General features: G+C 30.9%; 1 protein-coding gene across 8 annotated transcripts in view; it reads right to left on the reverse strand.

Annotated features, from left to right (window-relative positions):
- The window catches only part of LOC121127302 (UPAR/Ly6 domain-containing protein crok), a 51,061-nt gene that overhangs the window by 27,348 nt on the left and 6,358 nt on the right, over positions 1–17,355 (reverse strand). For 2 of the 8 annotated variants that reach the window (XM_071891914.1, XM_071891916.1), the window contains 2 exons: positions 5,188–5,801; positions 1,608–1,929 (listed from right to left, as the gene is read on the reverse strand). The exons of 3 other annotated variants lie outside the window; for them this stretch is intronic. In XM_071891914.1, coding sequence (XP_071748015.1) covers positions 1,608–1,650 — 43 coding nt within the window. In that variant the 5' untranslated portion in view covers positions 1,651–1,929; positions 5,188–5,801. Of the gene's footprint in view, positions 1–1,607; positions 1,930–5,187; positions 5,802–6,530; positions 6,580–17,355 lie in introns of all 8 variants that reach the window. 3 more of the 8 variants (XM_071891913.1, XM_071891917.1, XM_071891915.1) reach the window with 2 other exon arrangements.

Consider the following 17,355-nt stretch of genomic DNA (forward strand, 5'->3'; position numbering starts at 1 on the left):
AACAAAAATTGATCTTTATAAGACACAATTAGCTCCTCAAGTTATATACAAAGCCACTGCTTCCCTCAGGAAGCAGTGGCTTATATGCTATGAGAGTGATGAACGAGGAACAAGAGTGGCATAAAAAGCTATTTCCCGAATGCTATTTGAAAACCATAAATATACCTAAATCACTCATTGGAGGCAGAATTGCACTTCTTTGGAATATAATACTCAAAATTAATATCAAAGTTTTTATAGATATGTCTAGGGAATCGGACATTGAATAGAGGAGGCAGGTTTCATCCACTGAGTTCTACCATAGGCTTACAATTAGTACTGACCTTACCAAAGAAAAATTGCTTCTTATTGCCTGGTATGGGCTGAAGCTCAACTTATTATTTGGTCAGCTGTTCCTTTATTCAATAGAGATTTTATTTTGGATAAAATCCGAGGCAAAGTTAAGAAGCCTGTCTGCTTTAGGAATCCTAGCACTTCTAAGAATTTAGAGGAAGAAGCCATAAAAAAAAATATTTTAACATTTCATGACCTAAAGACGCAAACCCCCTTTTACGATGGTAGTTTTTAATACCCTTTAAAAAGAGCAAAAAAAAGATTTTATTGTTCTTAGACCCTGACATCTTAAAATGATTTTAATTTAACCAACATACGAACCTCAATCTATTTGTGAATACTATTTAAATTTGTAAGGACTTCGAGAAAATTTGAGAAAAATAATTTTATTTTCCCTTATGTATATTTCGGATAGTAGGAAATTTACCGCTCAATTTCAGATCTCTTTTTATTGTATCAAATTTTATAGACCATGCAAAGATTGTGTTAATTTTTTTAATAATATACTGCATGCCTTTGTGGATTGCAGGCCTGTCAATATTCTGTAATGCTTCTTCGCCATCAGCATCAAGGATCTGGAAAATTGACATTTGAACTTAACCATAGCTTCTATAATCTCTAAAGAAGAAGTAGTCTCCACAGAAGTCTAAAGCCAGTGAGTTTGCTTTACTAAACTCTAAGGCATTCATTACTGGAATGCTTACATCCTATAATCCAATATACTTTTACGAACATAGAGCAACTTTTATGATATCTGCTGCTAGATATACCACCCTTTCCATGAAAGTACCCAAGGTTGATGACACTTCCTGCATCCTGGCGGCAAAAGAAGTGAAATTCTATCCAACATAAGAAGCTACTAAAGTCAATCCTCATATGTTTTAGAATTTCTAACCCGGAATCTTGATTGCTAATATTCATTTTGGTTTCAACTATTTTTGTATAGTAGCTTTTATAGATGTGTTTTATTAAGGATGTTTTTTATTATTATAGATGGACTTCATTTTTTTATAAAAAATCAATGACACTTAACTTCTCCCACTAAAACATACTGCTTTTTTTGTTTTTATTTTTCATTTGGTCTTTTCAAAAGTTCCTACATGAAGCAATAACTTTAAACTATAATGTTTATTTATGAATATTTATTTGCATAATTGCTTTGTACATATAAAATAATGATGAATGAAAAAAAATAATAAGAAGAAGGATGTACATCTAGAGGGATAAAGGTCAATATTTCGAATATAAAACAACAACAGAAAAAACTTTCTTACTTTTGGTTTGATAGAATAGGTGATTATTATCAGGGTTGCCCATAAGTCTTCATTTGAAGGTTCGATATGGAAATAACTCTGATTCCACTAGTTTTTTCTATTCTCTAGGACTGTTGAATACATTCAGAAAATATCTCCTTGTTTGAACAGCGAAAAATTTTCTTATTGGCAAGATTAATGATTAGAAATGTCTTTTATTACTCTATCGAATAATAAAGCATACGTTTTGTACCCTTTTTGGCTCTGGATATGGAAGATCAAAACACAAAATTCCAAATTAGTGTACTGAGAGTTTGTCAGACTATGTTTTCAATCCTCGCGCCTATGCAGAAATACATATACAGTTAAAAAACTCTATGTCAATTATTTGGAAAATGGGCATACTCATAAACAACATGAGTTGATTAGAAATAATACACATAATTGAAATACTAATGAAAAAAGAACAGCTATTAAACATTTTATGGTGAGCCTTATAAAGTGTCAGGCTATTTTTGTACAGGGTTCAGTTGCGTCACATTATGATCTCAAAGCCATTTGTATACCAATTCATTGCAAAAGGGAAGTTTTGTAGGTATAACAGGTATATACAACTATGTCTGGATCAAGGACTGCTGAAATGGTAAAATCTCCCGTAGGCTGAATTCATAAATGGTTGATAACTCTATTAGAAAGTTTAAATATTTGATGAACAGAAAAATTTGTCTGGGTAAAGTTTACCCTGGGATTATTCACCCTGCGAAATTTTGTCTCGGGTAAAGCTCGTAGGTTGGAATACTCGCCTTCCTTTCTTTAATGTAAATAATGATCTCACTTATGTAATGACTAATGAGTTCGACCCAGAGACAAAATATGTAATATTTATAATTATTCGACTAAAGAAAATTAAACAAACACCACAGCAATTCGAATGGAAGGAATCCCAATCACTTAATTATTATCATTAGACTGTAGACATGATAGATTATTCATATTGGAAAAGATGGATGGACGAACAAGCGTAACATCAGATTAGGCAAGAGCAGTAATTGAGCCAGGATGTGCCGTGGAAGAGAAGGTTAGATGTGGTGAGGCAAAGCACTGAGAGGATTCGATGAGGCAATCAAAGGTGGGGTTGTACAAGAGTACGGGAAAATTAGAGATGTAAGCAAGGAAAACAATAAAGCTCAGTAAATTTGGAGCAACTTAGAATTAGAATAGTGAGATGAGAACTATGTTCTTTATCTTTTTATGAACCTTCTTTTTTATTCGAAGAGTACAAAGCAGAGTACACTAAGTAGTCACTCAATGGGCTTGAATCCTCGGATTTACATATCTAGAACTGGGAATTCATACCTCCAATGGATCTCAAGCCAAGTTATGAGAACCTTAATAAGGGGCTTATAGATTCCTTCGACGAATTTTTGAGAGTATTTTCATAATATAATACTATGACATTTAATATGTAACTTCATTCAAACATGGTTTGAACTCATTAGTCATTACATAAATGCGATTATTATTTATATTAAATAAAGGAAGGTGAGTCTTCCACCCGGTGAGCTTTATCTAGGGTGAATAATACCAGGGCAAACTTTCCCAACACAAATTTGCCGTAGTCAAAGTTTAAATTTTTATAATTTAGGATTGATATATACATACAGTAGCATAACTTTACAAAACACACATTTAAAATTCAATAGGAGTAGTTTCAAATGTTAGGCTAAATTTCTTTTATATTTTACTGGAATTCCATTGTTTGTAGGCTTTTCTCTAAAGGTGAAATAACAAAATAAAACTTATATGAGATTTGTGAAGGTAAGAGTATAGGTTATTATTTGTTGTAAAAATCATACAATCATGTAAGATACATCAGCTATAATCAACTGTGATTAGGGAAGACATTGGGAAGAATTTCTTCGATCTTGTTCCTCAATTCTACTCTGATTTCAACAAGAAACTATAATTATAACTCCACCATAAATAATCAAAGTTACTCTGTTTTTTATGAGTACACACAAATGTTCAATCTGTTTTGGTAAATAAATTTTTTTTATACCATTTTGAAAAATCTAAAATATACTATGCGCAAAATGTTCTTTTGTTGAAGATACTGTCCCAAAGAAAGGATATAAAAAAGTTCAATATTATCTATAATCCAGAGCTGAATCCAACAACGTTACTACAATAAGTTTTACTTCTTTTAACAGTATTTTATTTTTGTTAATATAATTTGATTTAATATATATATTTAATATTATTTTCAGGAATTTATTTCCTTCGTTTATGGTAAAGGACCCAAGCAATGAATGCACATCAAAGATTCCGCATAACATTAAAAAAACATATATAAGAGTGAAAAATAATCAATTTCTTTATTAAAAGGAAAAATAAAGAAGAACACGCAAGTGCAAGTTCAATAATAAAATATATAATTTATTTTTATTTTTTTATTAAATCTACATTTCTATAAGTTTTCAACTTTTGTTAAAGAATCAGACTTTTATGTTGAATATGTTTTATATTGGAAAAAATATACAGTCAACAATTTTAAGCCAATCAGAGAGATTAACAAAACTTTAACTTCTCGTATGTTAATCATAGAGTCGTAAATAAAAACTACATACCAGTACGTGTAAAAATTATAATACCAGCTGGAAGACAGCTTATTGTAGAGAAACGATATTATATACTTTGTCCAACTTACTACCAATAAGAAAACCAAAATATATTTATACACCAATCAGAGAGTACTCTAAAGTAGTTGCTTTTATTCTTGTGAGTGCTAAAAATATTCACAACCGGCATTTAAAACAAAAAAAAAAAAAAAAAAGAAGCAAGATGACATATTTTATGATTGATAAACTGTATTGTATAACTAAAGGACTCTAGGTTAAGAGTGAACACTCCAGGCAAGGAAGGTTCTCATATGTAGTAGTTCTCAATTCTGATTGGCTTAAAATTAGAAGCTGCAACATATTCCTCCCACTAGGCCAGTGTGTGCGAGGGGGGGGGAGGGAGGGGGAAGTGAAAGAGTGAGTCTCCCCTCTAATGAAATGAGACAAATAAGGGAAACTACGTAAGGAACATAGACTACCTAGTTTTTCGATAGATTTTTTTTATTTTTCACTTGACCACTCTTTCCCTAGAATCCTTTAGTTATAACCAAAATTATTGGAAAAACAAGGTTATATCATAACGCTTTTCCGACTGATGTTTGACTCCCACCCCGCTTTTTAAAAGTGATGTCATAGAGTATATATGTTTGTAAGAGTAGGTATATATCGCCCTCATTCACTGTTACATTTAGAGTACTAATATTATCCTCTATGACGTCAAAACCTGTGTGTGTTGCCTAGCAATCGGTACGATACATAAAATTGAAAATTCTAGCAAGCAATTACATGACGGTCTAACCTTGTATTTCAATTAACCTTGGTTATAATGTTGTTTCCTTTGGATATTTTTATATCCAATGATGTAAATCCAGTGTGTTTTTTATCTGGCCTGTTAATTTGTAATCGGTAGTATAACTAAGGAATTTTATTTTTCTTAGAAGTTGTAATTATTTTTTAATTCCTAAAAAGTGAACATCATTTACCAAATAGCTTCCATTTGATTCAAACCCGGGTTGAACGTTCGTGGGAGCTCGTTAAAGATCCTTCTAAGATCCTGTTAATGACTATTAATCAGATTTTCTTCTTGAATTTGTGAGAAGGGAATTATGGTATCAATTCTTATTCATCCTCAGTTGGGCTTCAAAGGTTTTTTCCTCCTTGATCCATGTCCATTTTGGAGCCTTATAGATTGGTCATAAGTGAGGGGACATAAGATAAGATCTTCATGAAAGAAAGTCGTGGAGGGCTTTTCTGACGAAACTTGAGCTGAGGCTGAAGTTAGGCAGGGAAAATAAGTCCTTATTCTTGTGATTAATGAGTATGACGACCTTCTTATGTGACTTAGCTGGGGAGCTGAAGACTCTCATTATTCATACTTATCATGGTAGAATAGTACACGTAAAAGTAAATAAATCATGGATTGACGAACAAACATTAGCTTAATATTAAACAAGAGAAGTGATTTCCACTTCATTATTATCTAGGATGTGTCAATTGCCTGTGAGAAGATAAACCAGAGAAGATTCGGGAGGCAGTCAAAGATCGGGTTGATGGAGAACGCGAGGAAAACTATAAAGCTCAGTACAGTTGGAACAATCTGAAATTGCAATATAATCATGGTACTCTTCTCTTCATGAACACAATTAAAAATAATTTAAGGCGTTTTAATATTTATTGAGAGATCCGATACATCTTTGTTCGGATAATTATATAGCCTGGACACTTCAAGCATCGCCCTTGATTTTTTATTACTCTTGTGCCTGTTTTGTATTTGGAAAAGAGGTGGGAGATAATTTTAAACTCTTAAAGATAATGTGTCTCTCTTTTCTCGATAGTTTGTCTACAATGCATATTCTATTCTGCTATTTCTTAGTTTCTTTCTTTATTTATTTCTGTATAAAAAAGCCTCATTTCATTTTGTAAATATACAACTAACATTTCTTGCTAATAATTTTGTTGAATCTAATTGTTTTATTTTATAAAATAACTTCAATATCGTATCATTTGTCATTTTAAGTTTATCTGATACTCTGCATATAACATATATGAAAATTTAAAATAATAGTTTATATTGTTTATATATATATTAATTCACCCATACTTAATTGACAAATAGGTGTTATAATACTTAAAATTATCATTTGATTAGTAATCTATTGCCACCATTAAATTGATTATCATTATTTTTGAAACTTAAGGGAAGAAATTCAAGAAATCTGAATGTATTTATAATATAGATATATGGAATATATGGAAACACGGCATATTTCAAAATCTTAGCATCATACGCAACAGATTTTTTAAAATAAAATTTAAATAATAGTACCTAATGTTTCACTCACTCCCTCTCCTCGTGTTCACTCGTATGCCCAGCCCTAAAAATAAGAAAAGAACGAAGGCTGGAGTCAGATTTTGCTTTTTTTATTTTATTTGTTAAGATATCTTTGAGAATTTTACTTCGCTTGTAAAGTATCTAGAAAATAAAATGAAAGCCCTTTACTTATTTTTTTCTATAACATTTATTACAAAATATTTTTTTTCGACCTAGCACCGGACCTAATGGTAGTGCAACACAGATCTCTAAATACTGTATAAAACTATAAGCGCTTACGACTCTTTATTTATGGTAAAGAAAGGATACATTTTCAACAAAGTTAGTAAAAAACATTTTTTTATCCTTCATTTACGAGCAAGGAGAATAAACAATTTGTTGGTGTTAGTAAAAACTACAATAAATAGATTTTTAAGGCGTTTGGGTCATGGAAATTAAAAGAACCTTTATAAAAGGCACTGTAGACAAATAGTATCAATGATCGTCCAGCAAGTAGTCGACCACCAACACGACGGACTACAAAGAACATCAAAATCCTATAAGAGAGGATTCTGCAAAATCCAAAGAGGATCTTCCGTAAAAAGGATATAAAAATGTTTCAGTGTATGCTGGATTATTTGTAGGTGTTTTCATAATAGAGTATTGCTTCGGTTTTTGTTTGTCTTACAAGTAATTTCAAAACTTTTTTCAGATTTTGATCTGAATGAAGTCAAATGAACTTGGGCTTGGTAGACATCAAAAATAAATTTCTTCAATACATATAGGTATACACAAGATTATTTGTGAACATAGCCGCCATTGCTCCATTAAAGTGGAGCAAGTGGCGCACATAGATGTGAGACGTAAATGTAGGTCACTTTTTTCTACTCCTTATTCACAGAAGACTTGAGGTCATTTGGTTTACTGTGGGGGATCGGGAAGGCTGCAAACCCCATTAGCCATCAGATGTTGTAGTACAATGGCCTGAGGTCTGGCCTCTGGGTTGTTCAAACGTTGATTTGGAGGTAATTAAGAAGATTCGTGCAATACTTCAAATTGTGAATGTAAAACGAACTTTTACAAAATAAGTTACTATATTTTGCCCTTTTTCTTTAACTTAAAGATCAAAATTTAGTTTTTTTATAGCCTAGGTTATTTTAATGATGATTACGACTTTTTTTGGTAGCCTTAGCCGGTCGAAAGGTTATCTAATTTTGGGGGTACCTTCATACTCAAAAGTATGACCCTATTTCTTTATTTTATTACATATTTAATTATTTTACCAAGATCCATAATCCTACACAAACAGTATTATTATTTTTTAAAAAGAATGCAAGAACATACTCCTCAGGTAATATATTTCAAATATTTTATGATTTTAGTCCTTCAGCAGTTCGATATGAATTTCAAAATATCAGTCAACAAATAAGTGCATCTTACCTCAAAGCTAATATTTTTGCAATATCTTTTTTGAATTGCTCTATATTATATCCAAAATAAAAGAAACACTTTATGTTACAACTTAAAAATGTTTGCTGTAAAAACAAAGGTCGATTTTGATTGATTTTTTTAATGGAACCTAAATTTTCTCATAAAATATTTTATAAAAAATTAATATAGGGTTACGTAACAAGATTTTCCAAAATAAAAAATAATTAAGTTGATTATTTATAATAAGTAATTTTTATTTTAGAGACAAAGAGATAAACCCAAGTTTAAATATGTTATGTATTTGATTAAGTCATCTAATTAACTTATTTATATTTTATGTTGGCACTTTTCACACAACCTTTTTATTGCTTTCTTATTTTATATTCCATGAGAAAATTAAATGTTAAATTGAAGAAATCAATCATAACATAACTTTTTGGACCACAAATTCAGAATTATATTTTATCGGGTGCTTAAAATTTGATTTTGCATCCAAAAATAAGGCCTAAACTTGAATTTTATTTTGTTAATATTTCAGTTTGTTTACAATTTGTTTTTTCTTGGTGTTCAAACATTTTTTGATCATTAATTGGTTTGTTACGATTATTTTATAGGTTATAAATTCACATGTTCATTTCCTGTATCCTTATGGTAATATATATATATTTTTTTCATAATATAGAATAGTTATTAATAATTAAATACCAGTGATAAATAATAACATGAATGAATCGGAATAAGAGGATCGGAAATGCTGGTTCCAATTCCGAAAAAGCACCCGATTTTCCGATTAATCTTCCTATCATTTGAAAATAAGAAGAAGTAAAAAAGGAAATATATGCAAAAAAAAAAAAAAAATGTGTATAAGTTTCCTAGAAGAATAACTCATTTTAAACATTTTTTATTTTTATGAAGTGAAGATGATATCTAAAAGTGCTTTTTTTTTATTTAGATTTTCACTTAACTATGTGTTGTGACCTAGAGTTAGGCTTTATTTGACTTTCTTGAAGTATAAGTAATATCTATCTAACAAGACAGTCTACATATAAATGGTCTCATAAACATACAAGATGATAATTACAACATCATACTACAATCATCACACATGAAATAATATCACACTTTCATCCCCATAACTTAATACGTTATTGTGTCTATTGTTTATAATTATTAATTCCTAAGAAAGAGGTACGTCGTTGTTCTCCATCAGATCTTCTGGCTCCTTACTTTAATTCTTTACAATAGTCATCAATGGTTGTTCTTCATCTACTTCTTGTACAATAATATCATCTCTTTCCTCTACCACCACCCATCCTGGTGCTAAATTTTGTAGAGTTACTTATGGCGCTCGTCCATTTCCAAAGCTGATATAAGCGCATGTAGGATTCAATTCTAACAAATAAATTATCTTTCTGATTGTTTCTCACGTGATTTTTAAGAAGTACCGTCTCTGTATCTATTGAGCATGTTGGTATTGTCTGATGAAGGCCTATCTTCCGTTGATTACTAAACATCCTTTTGGGCAAAGTTTGATTAGAAGCAATCAAAAGTAAGCCTAATATAGATCTTAGAGCTTAATTTAGAACTAATTGCCATTTTTCTATATGCAACTCCCCGGACTTAAGAACTAATGACACAGCCTTCTAATCAATGCCGCTATAGTGTTCTACCTACCCGTTCCCTTAAGGATTGTAAGATGTTGTACAACTTTTAGCGTTTCCCAGATATGAATATTATATGTCCTCAAAAGCGGGAGCTTATTTTGCAGTTGGTAATCCTTATAATACTAGAAGCTGTCATCATTATCTTTTCATTCTTGAGGAGGAAATTTATCAAAATTCATGATCATTAATCTTATATAAATAAGTAACCCGTACTACGAACTACGTATTTATTATTTTCGTAAGCTTTACAAACGTGTAAAGTTGCATTGTGATGAAGTTTGATATAAAGTATTGACTTTAGATTTGGTTTTCTAACTACAATAATTCATTACGTTTCTTGTGTTGTGTAAGTTGGTCCTTTAGATGGTTATTTTTTGGTCCTTATCCCATAAATTTGTAAAATGTTACCAAAGCCGACAATAAAACTATTATAAGTGTTGCCGTAAAAAGTATCAGCAACGTTCTCGGCTCAGATTTCTGATGCGAAAGACTGAAGGCTTTCATTACAGACGGAGCTTCATGTTGTATTAAAGCAGCTGAAAACCTTCAACAACATTTTCCAATGATGTTGTATGTCACTTGTCTAGGTCATGGTCTAAACAGAATAGCAACGCCGAAATCAAGTCAGAGCGCTGCTATTCTGTTCAGCCTATGAGCAAGACAACTGATATGCAACATAATTGGTTTTTGGTTGCTGTAATACAACATGAAGCTCCGCCGGTAATGAAAATCTTCAGTCTTTCGCCTCTGAAATGAGAGACAAGAACATTGCTTGTTTTATTTTTACAGCAACACTTGTTATCATTGGATACCTTCCAAATTAATGAGATAAGGACGACCCAAAAATTCACAATATAAAGGACCAATTAATACTGCAGTCATGGACTGTTGTCGAGGGTCAGTAGTTTCGTCCAATGCAAGAAATATATCCGTCCCCTGAAGCTTTTTAAAATCTTGGTCAACCCTAATTTACTTTGAGACTCCATTGACTTGGTGAAAGAGAAGCGAGAGGAAATTACTATTCCATTGTAAGTTTACATAAACTTAACAAAATTTGGATCATTAACGATATCGAGTGGAATATTGCAGGAGACGAGGATTTTGGTAATATCTTCTGTAAAATTGCAATGCTCATAATTATAATTAATTATATGACTTCTATACAGTTTCCAATTTCATTCGTGAATCTGAGTTTTACTGTGTTGTTCTACTTTGAACATCTTCTGGACTATAATTACAAAAATGACATGCCAAAAATCTAAAATCTTCGTTGTAACATAAATTATCACCAATCAAATAATATTTATCAGTTAATTTACCCTTTAAAAACTTCTTTATAAATATTAAATAATTTTGAAATAAAAATTTGTTGATTAATTTTACATTTATTTTTATTTAATCAAATTATACTTTCTGCAATGGAATAATAACTAATATTGGACTTGTAAGAACAATGAAAAGTGCCATTGAGTAAACAATGATTGATTTTTTTTTTTTTTTTTTTTTTGAAAATATATGTATTACTGGCATTATATAATAACTTTTTATTTAATTTTAATATGCGTAAAGGGAGATTACAAACTATTAAATTAAGATAAGATCTATTTTTAACTAGTACAGTAAACAATTTCATTTATGTTTTTATGAAACTCGAGTAAATATGTGACTTAAATAAAAATTTCAATTAAGTTTTTATAATTTTGTTTTTCTAAACGATGACAATGGAAATTATTTATGGTGCACTTCATAATATTGAATCCGATTCTTGGCAATAACAATTTTGCAATTAAGAAGAACTACATTCTTAGTAGTATCAACGCAAATTATGTAACAAAAACGTGTCGATGACTTAGGATTAGATAGATAAACTTCTACACAGCAGTTTCTTGTGCATATAACTCTCTCCATACCTTTGTTCAGAGCATTACCATTATACATGAATTACTAGACATATGGATGAGTGAAAATTTTATAAGTCAACGAAATCTCAGAAGGGCACATTTTTCTAATAATAATAACGAAGAAAAAATATATTTACTCTTTAGTAGTCCTTCATAAATGCATTGAATGATGACATAAATAAATAGTTATATTTGAATTTTTAATCGGTGAGTGAGCTAAAGTCTTACATTGGAATATTTTGGATTTAAAAAATTAATGTAAATATTTATCAATAATATATATATATATATAACTGACTATAATTATCCGTATATATCTTCTAAATTTATTTTATACTAAATTTTATAACAGTATTTTTTATTAAAGAAATAAAAAGTAAAAAAAGAAAAAGTTTCATGAAAAGATGTTAAAGAGCATAAGAAGCTTCTTTTCATCGAATTACTAGCAGAAATAGAGAGCTTAGGAAGTTGTAATTTATGTATTGTTTTATATAGTAATATTAAAAATTAAATTATTAAAAGAAACTTTATTATACAATAACTATCAAACACAACCAACAAGGAATTTTAATAAAATATTTCCGTTTTTATAATATTGTATTATAAAAGTATAAAAAATAATCATCACTATATTATACACAAATTTCCTTATTTGGTAATATTTTGCAGCTTAAAATCAAATAATTAGAGATTATTAAGAACAGACTATGTAAATATGAGGTTTATAGTTGAATTAATATATTTATAAACGTTTATAAAACGTACAATAGGCTTCGTTTAATTTGACTCTATTGTTCTTCCGATCGTTTATAATTGGTATCCATATTTCTCAGTAGTTGGATTCTGAATTGGTATTTAACTTCTTTTTTTTTTATTTTTTATTCTATACTACATATATTAATATATATTTATTCACTTATTTCATGTACAATAAACAAATCTAATTGTAATATTTCATATCTTTAATAATAAAAAAAAACAATTCCCAGTTATTAATTTAAAGAAGTAAAAATATTTTATGGGAGAGAGAAAAATGAAAAAGTAAAATGGAAAACATGGCTTACAAACATAACCTTGATATCAAATATTTCACGTATTGCATCTCTCACTTGCTCCTGCCGGCAATTCAAGAGCGCTCTAAAAAGTACTCCATCGACCATGACTTTGATTGCATTATTTAGCATTATTTTATTGCACAAACCGTTAGTACCAATTATGAACAGTGTTGTAGATATCAAATCTCCTTGTGTGGCACCTCTGCGTATTGCAAATTTGAAATTTGCTCCTGGAATATCGACTCTCGACGAGGTATCTAACTTTCTTGAAATATTGATGAAGCAAAGTCGTTGTAAGTTTTTTAATAACTATATGAAGTTCGAGCAAGCAATTAAATTGACCAGTCACAGTGTCCAATATTTATATGGAGATTTAAGAAAACCCTAAATATGAAATGCAATAATCATCTTGACACAATATTTCAAATTATGGAGCTAACAAGTACCATAATCTGATAACCTTCAGCAATGGATTTTTCGTCTTTCCTTAAGTATTAATTATTTTTTATTTGAAAAAGTTGAAGTGTCAAATAACTTAGGAGGAGTCATTGACAAGTTTATTTCATTCTTGGTGAAGAAACCATCCCACCTGACCACCGGGAAATCCCTATAACTTCATTAGGCTATATATGTACAGAATATAATATATCTTTGCACGCTTATGCAGCGTTTGATCATTTATAAAGATATCGTAGATATAATACCATATGTTGACGTTGTATTTTGTAAATGAGGAAAACTCCTTTTCAAATTATCCTGAAATGTGTCCACCAACATAGATTAGTATATCCTTTCTTGATGAAATTTAAGGTCAGAAAGGCTCATCCAAACTAATGAGGGATCATATTGGTGTTTTTCCTCTTCCTCACATTAAAGTCCTTCCCTAAGGAGGGTGATATCCTCCCCCACTATAACTAAGGAAATACACTTGCTGATTCGGAGTAAAATTTGACATCTTGAATCCCATATGACGACAATGAAGTAGATACTTATCCACATCGTGCTTTGAGGAAGAAATAAGGACTTCCAAAGACTTGCTGCTGCTTAGGAACGGATTCCTTTATTTTTTTTCGAGTCACACACATGTAATTAATGACATTATTAAAAGCATTTTAAGTACTACAACAGTAATATAAAATATCCTTGGAACAACTAACTGTAAAGGTATGCTTCAGAGATTGCGTCATACGGAGTATGATTTGTGTTTTCTTTCTTTCTTTCCATCTCTCTCAGAGCTGCTCACAGCTAATCTAATAAAGCATCATGTCAGATAAGCTGCTCTAATCTCAAACAATCTTCAAATTGTGAGGGTTAGCACGTTACTTTTCGGTTTCTTTTTTTTAACATGCCGCTGGGACATAGAATATTCATCACTGGTGATTCCTCTTAGAGTTAAATATGTCTTCAATTCTTGAGACATAAAAGCTAATCCTCGGTCTGAATGAATATTTTCCGGTAGACAAAAAATAGCCCCAAACTCCTGAAGACATCTAGTCACTGATTTTGAAAAAGGGCCTATATATGGATAAGGAAAAGGAAACTTTCGGGTAATCTGAGGTTGCCATAACTTCTCATGAATACTATGCGGTTTATCAGAGGAGTTATCAAACATCGTGTCAGTAGGATTCGCCTTGAATTTTTTTGCATTGTACGTATTCGCCTATTGACAATTTCACCTTGTGATCATTTTGCTTTGAGACGTTTTTGCCTTGTGACGCTTTTTCTTTGAGGCGTTTTTGTCTTGTACTGTTTTGCCTTGCGACGTTTTTGGCTTGAGACTTTTTTGCCTTGAATAATAATAGAGGTAATGCTAGTTTTTCTTAGATATATATTTATTTGGAATGTTTACTGTTGTATTCCATTTTGAGAAATTATAAACAAAAATGTAAACAAGCAAGACAATAACAATTCTTCAACCCATAATTAATAATATATAAATAACACGTAGATTTCAAAGCATTGGGAAGGAATCACAAAATGCTACTACTACGTTCTGTTCCAAAGAATCATTGGGAATCATATGCAGTCCATTTTTTTCGTCAAAATGACATGAAGATATATTTAAATCTCTACTCACATCAAGGAGTGTACTAAAGTTATAGATCAAGGTCAAGATGGGGACCTCGTCCATGAAAGTCTACATGTACTTGTAATATCATATATTTATATTACATATCAACATACTTCATTAACTTATCAGCTATAACAATCATAGTTTTTGCTGTGCTAACTTCAACCCTTCGTTTTTGCTTCCCTCGCTGTTCTTCGGTAGTAAATGATCTTGCAGTCTTGTGTGTTTATATCTTATGCATAGTTGGGGATTATATGTGGTAATCCTATTACTGTGAGGATTTTGTATCCTAAGGAATGGAAGAAAAACATAGTTCAAAGACCCTTCCGATATAAGCATCCCTTTTAGTGGTTGATAAATAGTAAATACAAGACAACAATTGATTTGTAGTGTTGTCCAAGGTAACTAAAAATTTCGGAGAGCGTTGCAAGAAATGTACACTCTTTTTAGATTAATTTACTTCGGAGATTTAAATATTGTGTGTTTATATACATTTTTATAGTAGAAAATTTGCATCTTGTCCATATCTTTGTATATATCATAAATATACTATGAAAAGTTTTTGTAAATATAAATTCTAAAAATAGAAGTGTCAAGATTTTGTATTATTATCTTAACGTTTGTTGAGTTTCTCATTTTGTAGGATTAATTATCTCTTAATTTGATTTTTGGTTGTGTATTCATGAAAAAAATAGTTTTGAAAAGTTTTTATGAACTCTAGCCATTTTGAATTTTAACATTATCATTTTTAATTTCAAAAGTGTACTCAAATATCCTTTATTGAATGGATACAGAAGTTTAAAATCATCAATTTTCATTTTGAAGAAAGACAAATTGTTATTCAGTGAATAATTTTGGATATTCAAACAATCACAAACACATACTGACTTCTGAATCGTATAAAATGAGTAATTGTGATGGTGTACAAGATATATAAATAGGAAGTCAGAAACCTCTTTCCATTGTATAATAAATTCAATTTTGATTTATTTAACCTTTACTTCTCTACTAAAGGAAACTGTATTGCATAATTTTATGTAAATCAATCAATATTGCAGTAAGGGTATTGGATTGCAACGAACATAATGTGTGCATGAGTTTCATTTTGTTTGGGTCAGACAGGCATAGTATCTTTGCTGTTAAATCAATTAAGAATCATATGATAAGACAGGGAGTCAAGAGTAAAGCTTTGATAGAGGTCTAAAATAATTCCAAGGATAAATAAAATTAAGTAAATGCAACGGGAGGTAATAATAAGAAATATAAACTTGAATACAAATAGGAATGATTTAACAAAAAAAACTGGTGTGAGACGAATAGTGATACGCCTGTTTGATTCGAATCAGAATTCTGAATTAACTTTTAAGTCAATTCAAGGTCAAGATAAATAGTACAACACTGTCCTACCGAATTAAGTTGTCTCTATATTTAAAAAAAATTACTTACCTAATTGTTTTAATAATTTAGAGGAGAATGAATACAACAGAGAACCAACCACAACAAGATCAGGCAGCAGCCCAAATTGTCACTACTACTATAGGTAACTACAGAAATTAGTAGAGAAGGGAAAAAAGACTGTTCGAAAAGAGCTGATTATAAAAAGGAGTCCTGTAAATCCTTAGGAAGGGCAAAAGATTTCCATCATTGGAAATTCGGGGCCATGAGTATATTGGACGATCTAAATGTGGGAGAGGAACTAATGTGTAAATGGGCCACTTTGGCAATGAGCAGTCCTATCCCCCCCCCCACAACACTTCAACACATTGTGCTGGACACTTATTTTACCTTTAAAGAGAAGTCGGGGGTTTTATTACTGAAAAAACTACCATACCGGTTGAGAAAACAGTAGTAATTGAGGTTATAGTCAAAAGGTATAAGGTAACTGATAACAGCACATCAGATATTGGATGGTTCACAGCAACAGGTGAAGATTGGAAAATTAATCTAGAATTGCAAGTAACTGAAGTGAGGAGGACAAAGGGAGGAGACAGTCGAGTATCATTAGTCATTTCAACTGTTGGGGAAGAACCTCGGCGAATAGTACCTGGACGTAAATTAGGAACTATTCGGAGATTGAGGAAGTATACACTAACACACAAATATATGTTACCTTCAATCGAGATGGGAAAAGTGAAGCTGGGAAAATTTAGATTGAAATAGATATTATGTTTGGAGAGATTTCGAAAAAATGATTATCTGTGCAGTAATAAACGAAAACTACTAGAAGAATTATTATACAAATTTTATTTTATATTGTCAAAAGCCTTCTGGAATGTAGGCCGTAGTGAAATATTAGTGTTTACGGTCGATACTAGTGATAAGAACCTCTAGCCCGGGTTAAATGATCGGTGGAAACGTTGTATGAGTCTGTTGGACTCTGGATGATACGAGGTTGTGTTCTTGCTTGCAATCCAAATTGTCATGCAAACACCCATCCATAATGAACTTGAGAACTGTGTTCCTCGGTCAGACACAATGGTTTCCAGATCTTCAAACCTCAAAATCAAAACACTCAAAAAATTATTGATTAATGTCTTGGATGTTATACCTGGAATAGGTATCATTTCTAGCCATCTTGTGAAGCAATTCATAGCAGTTAGGGCGTAGCGCTGTCCCTGAATAAGTGGGAATAGACCGATTATGTGTACGTAAATAAAGGAAAGTCTTTCAAATGGAGGATCGAAAGAAGACGTTGGTTTTGATGTCCTGAAAAGTTTG

This window comes from Lepeophtheirus salmonis, chromosome 12 (assembly GCF_016086655.4).
Source record: "Lepeophtheirus salmonis chromosome 12, UVic_Lsal_1.4, whole genome shotgun sequence".
In the NCBI taxonomy this organism is placed as follows: Eukaryota; Metazoa; Arthropoda; class Copepoda; order Siphonostomatoida; family Caligidae; genus Lepeophtheirus; species Lepeophtheirus salmonis.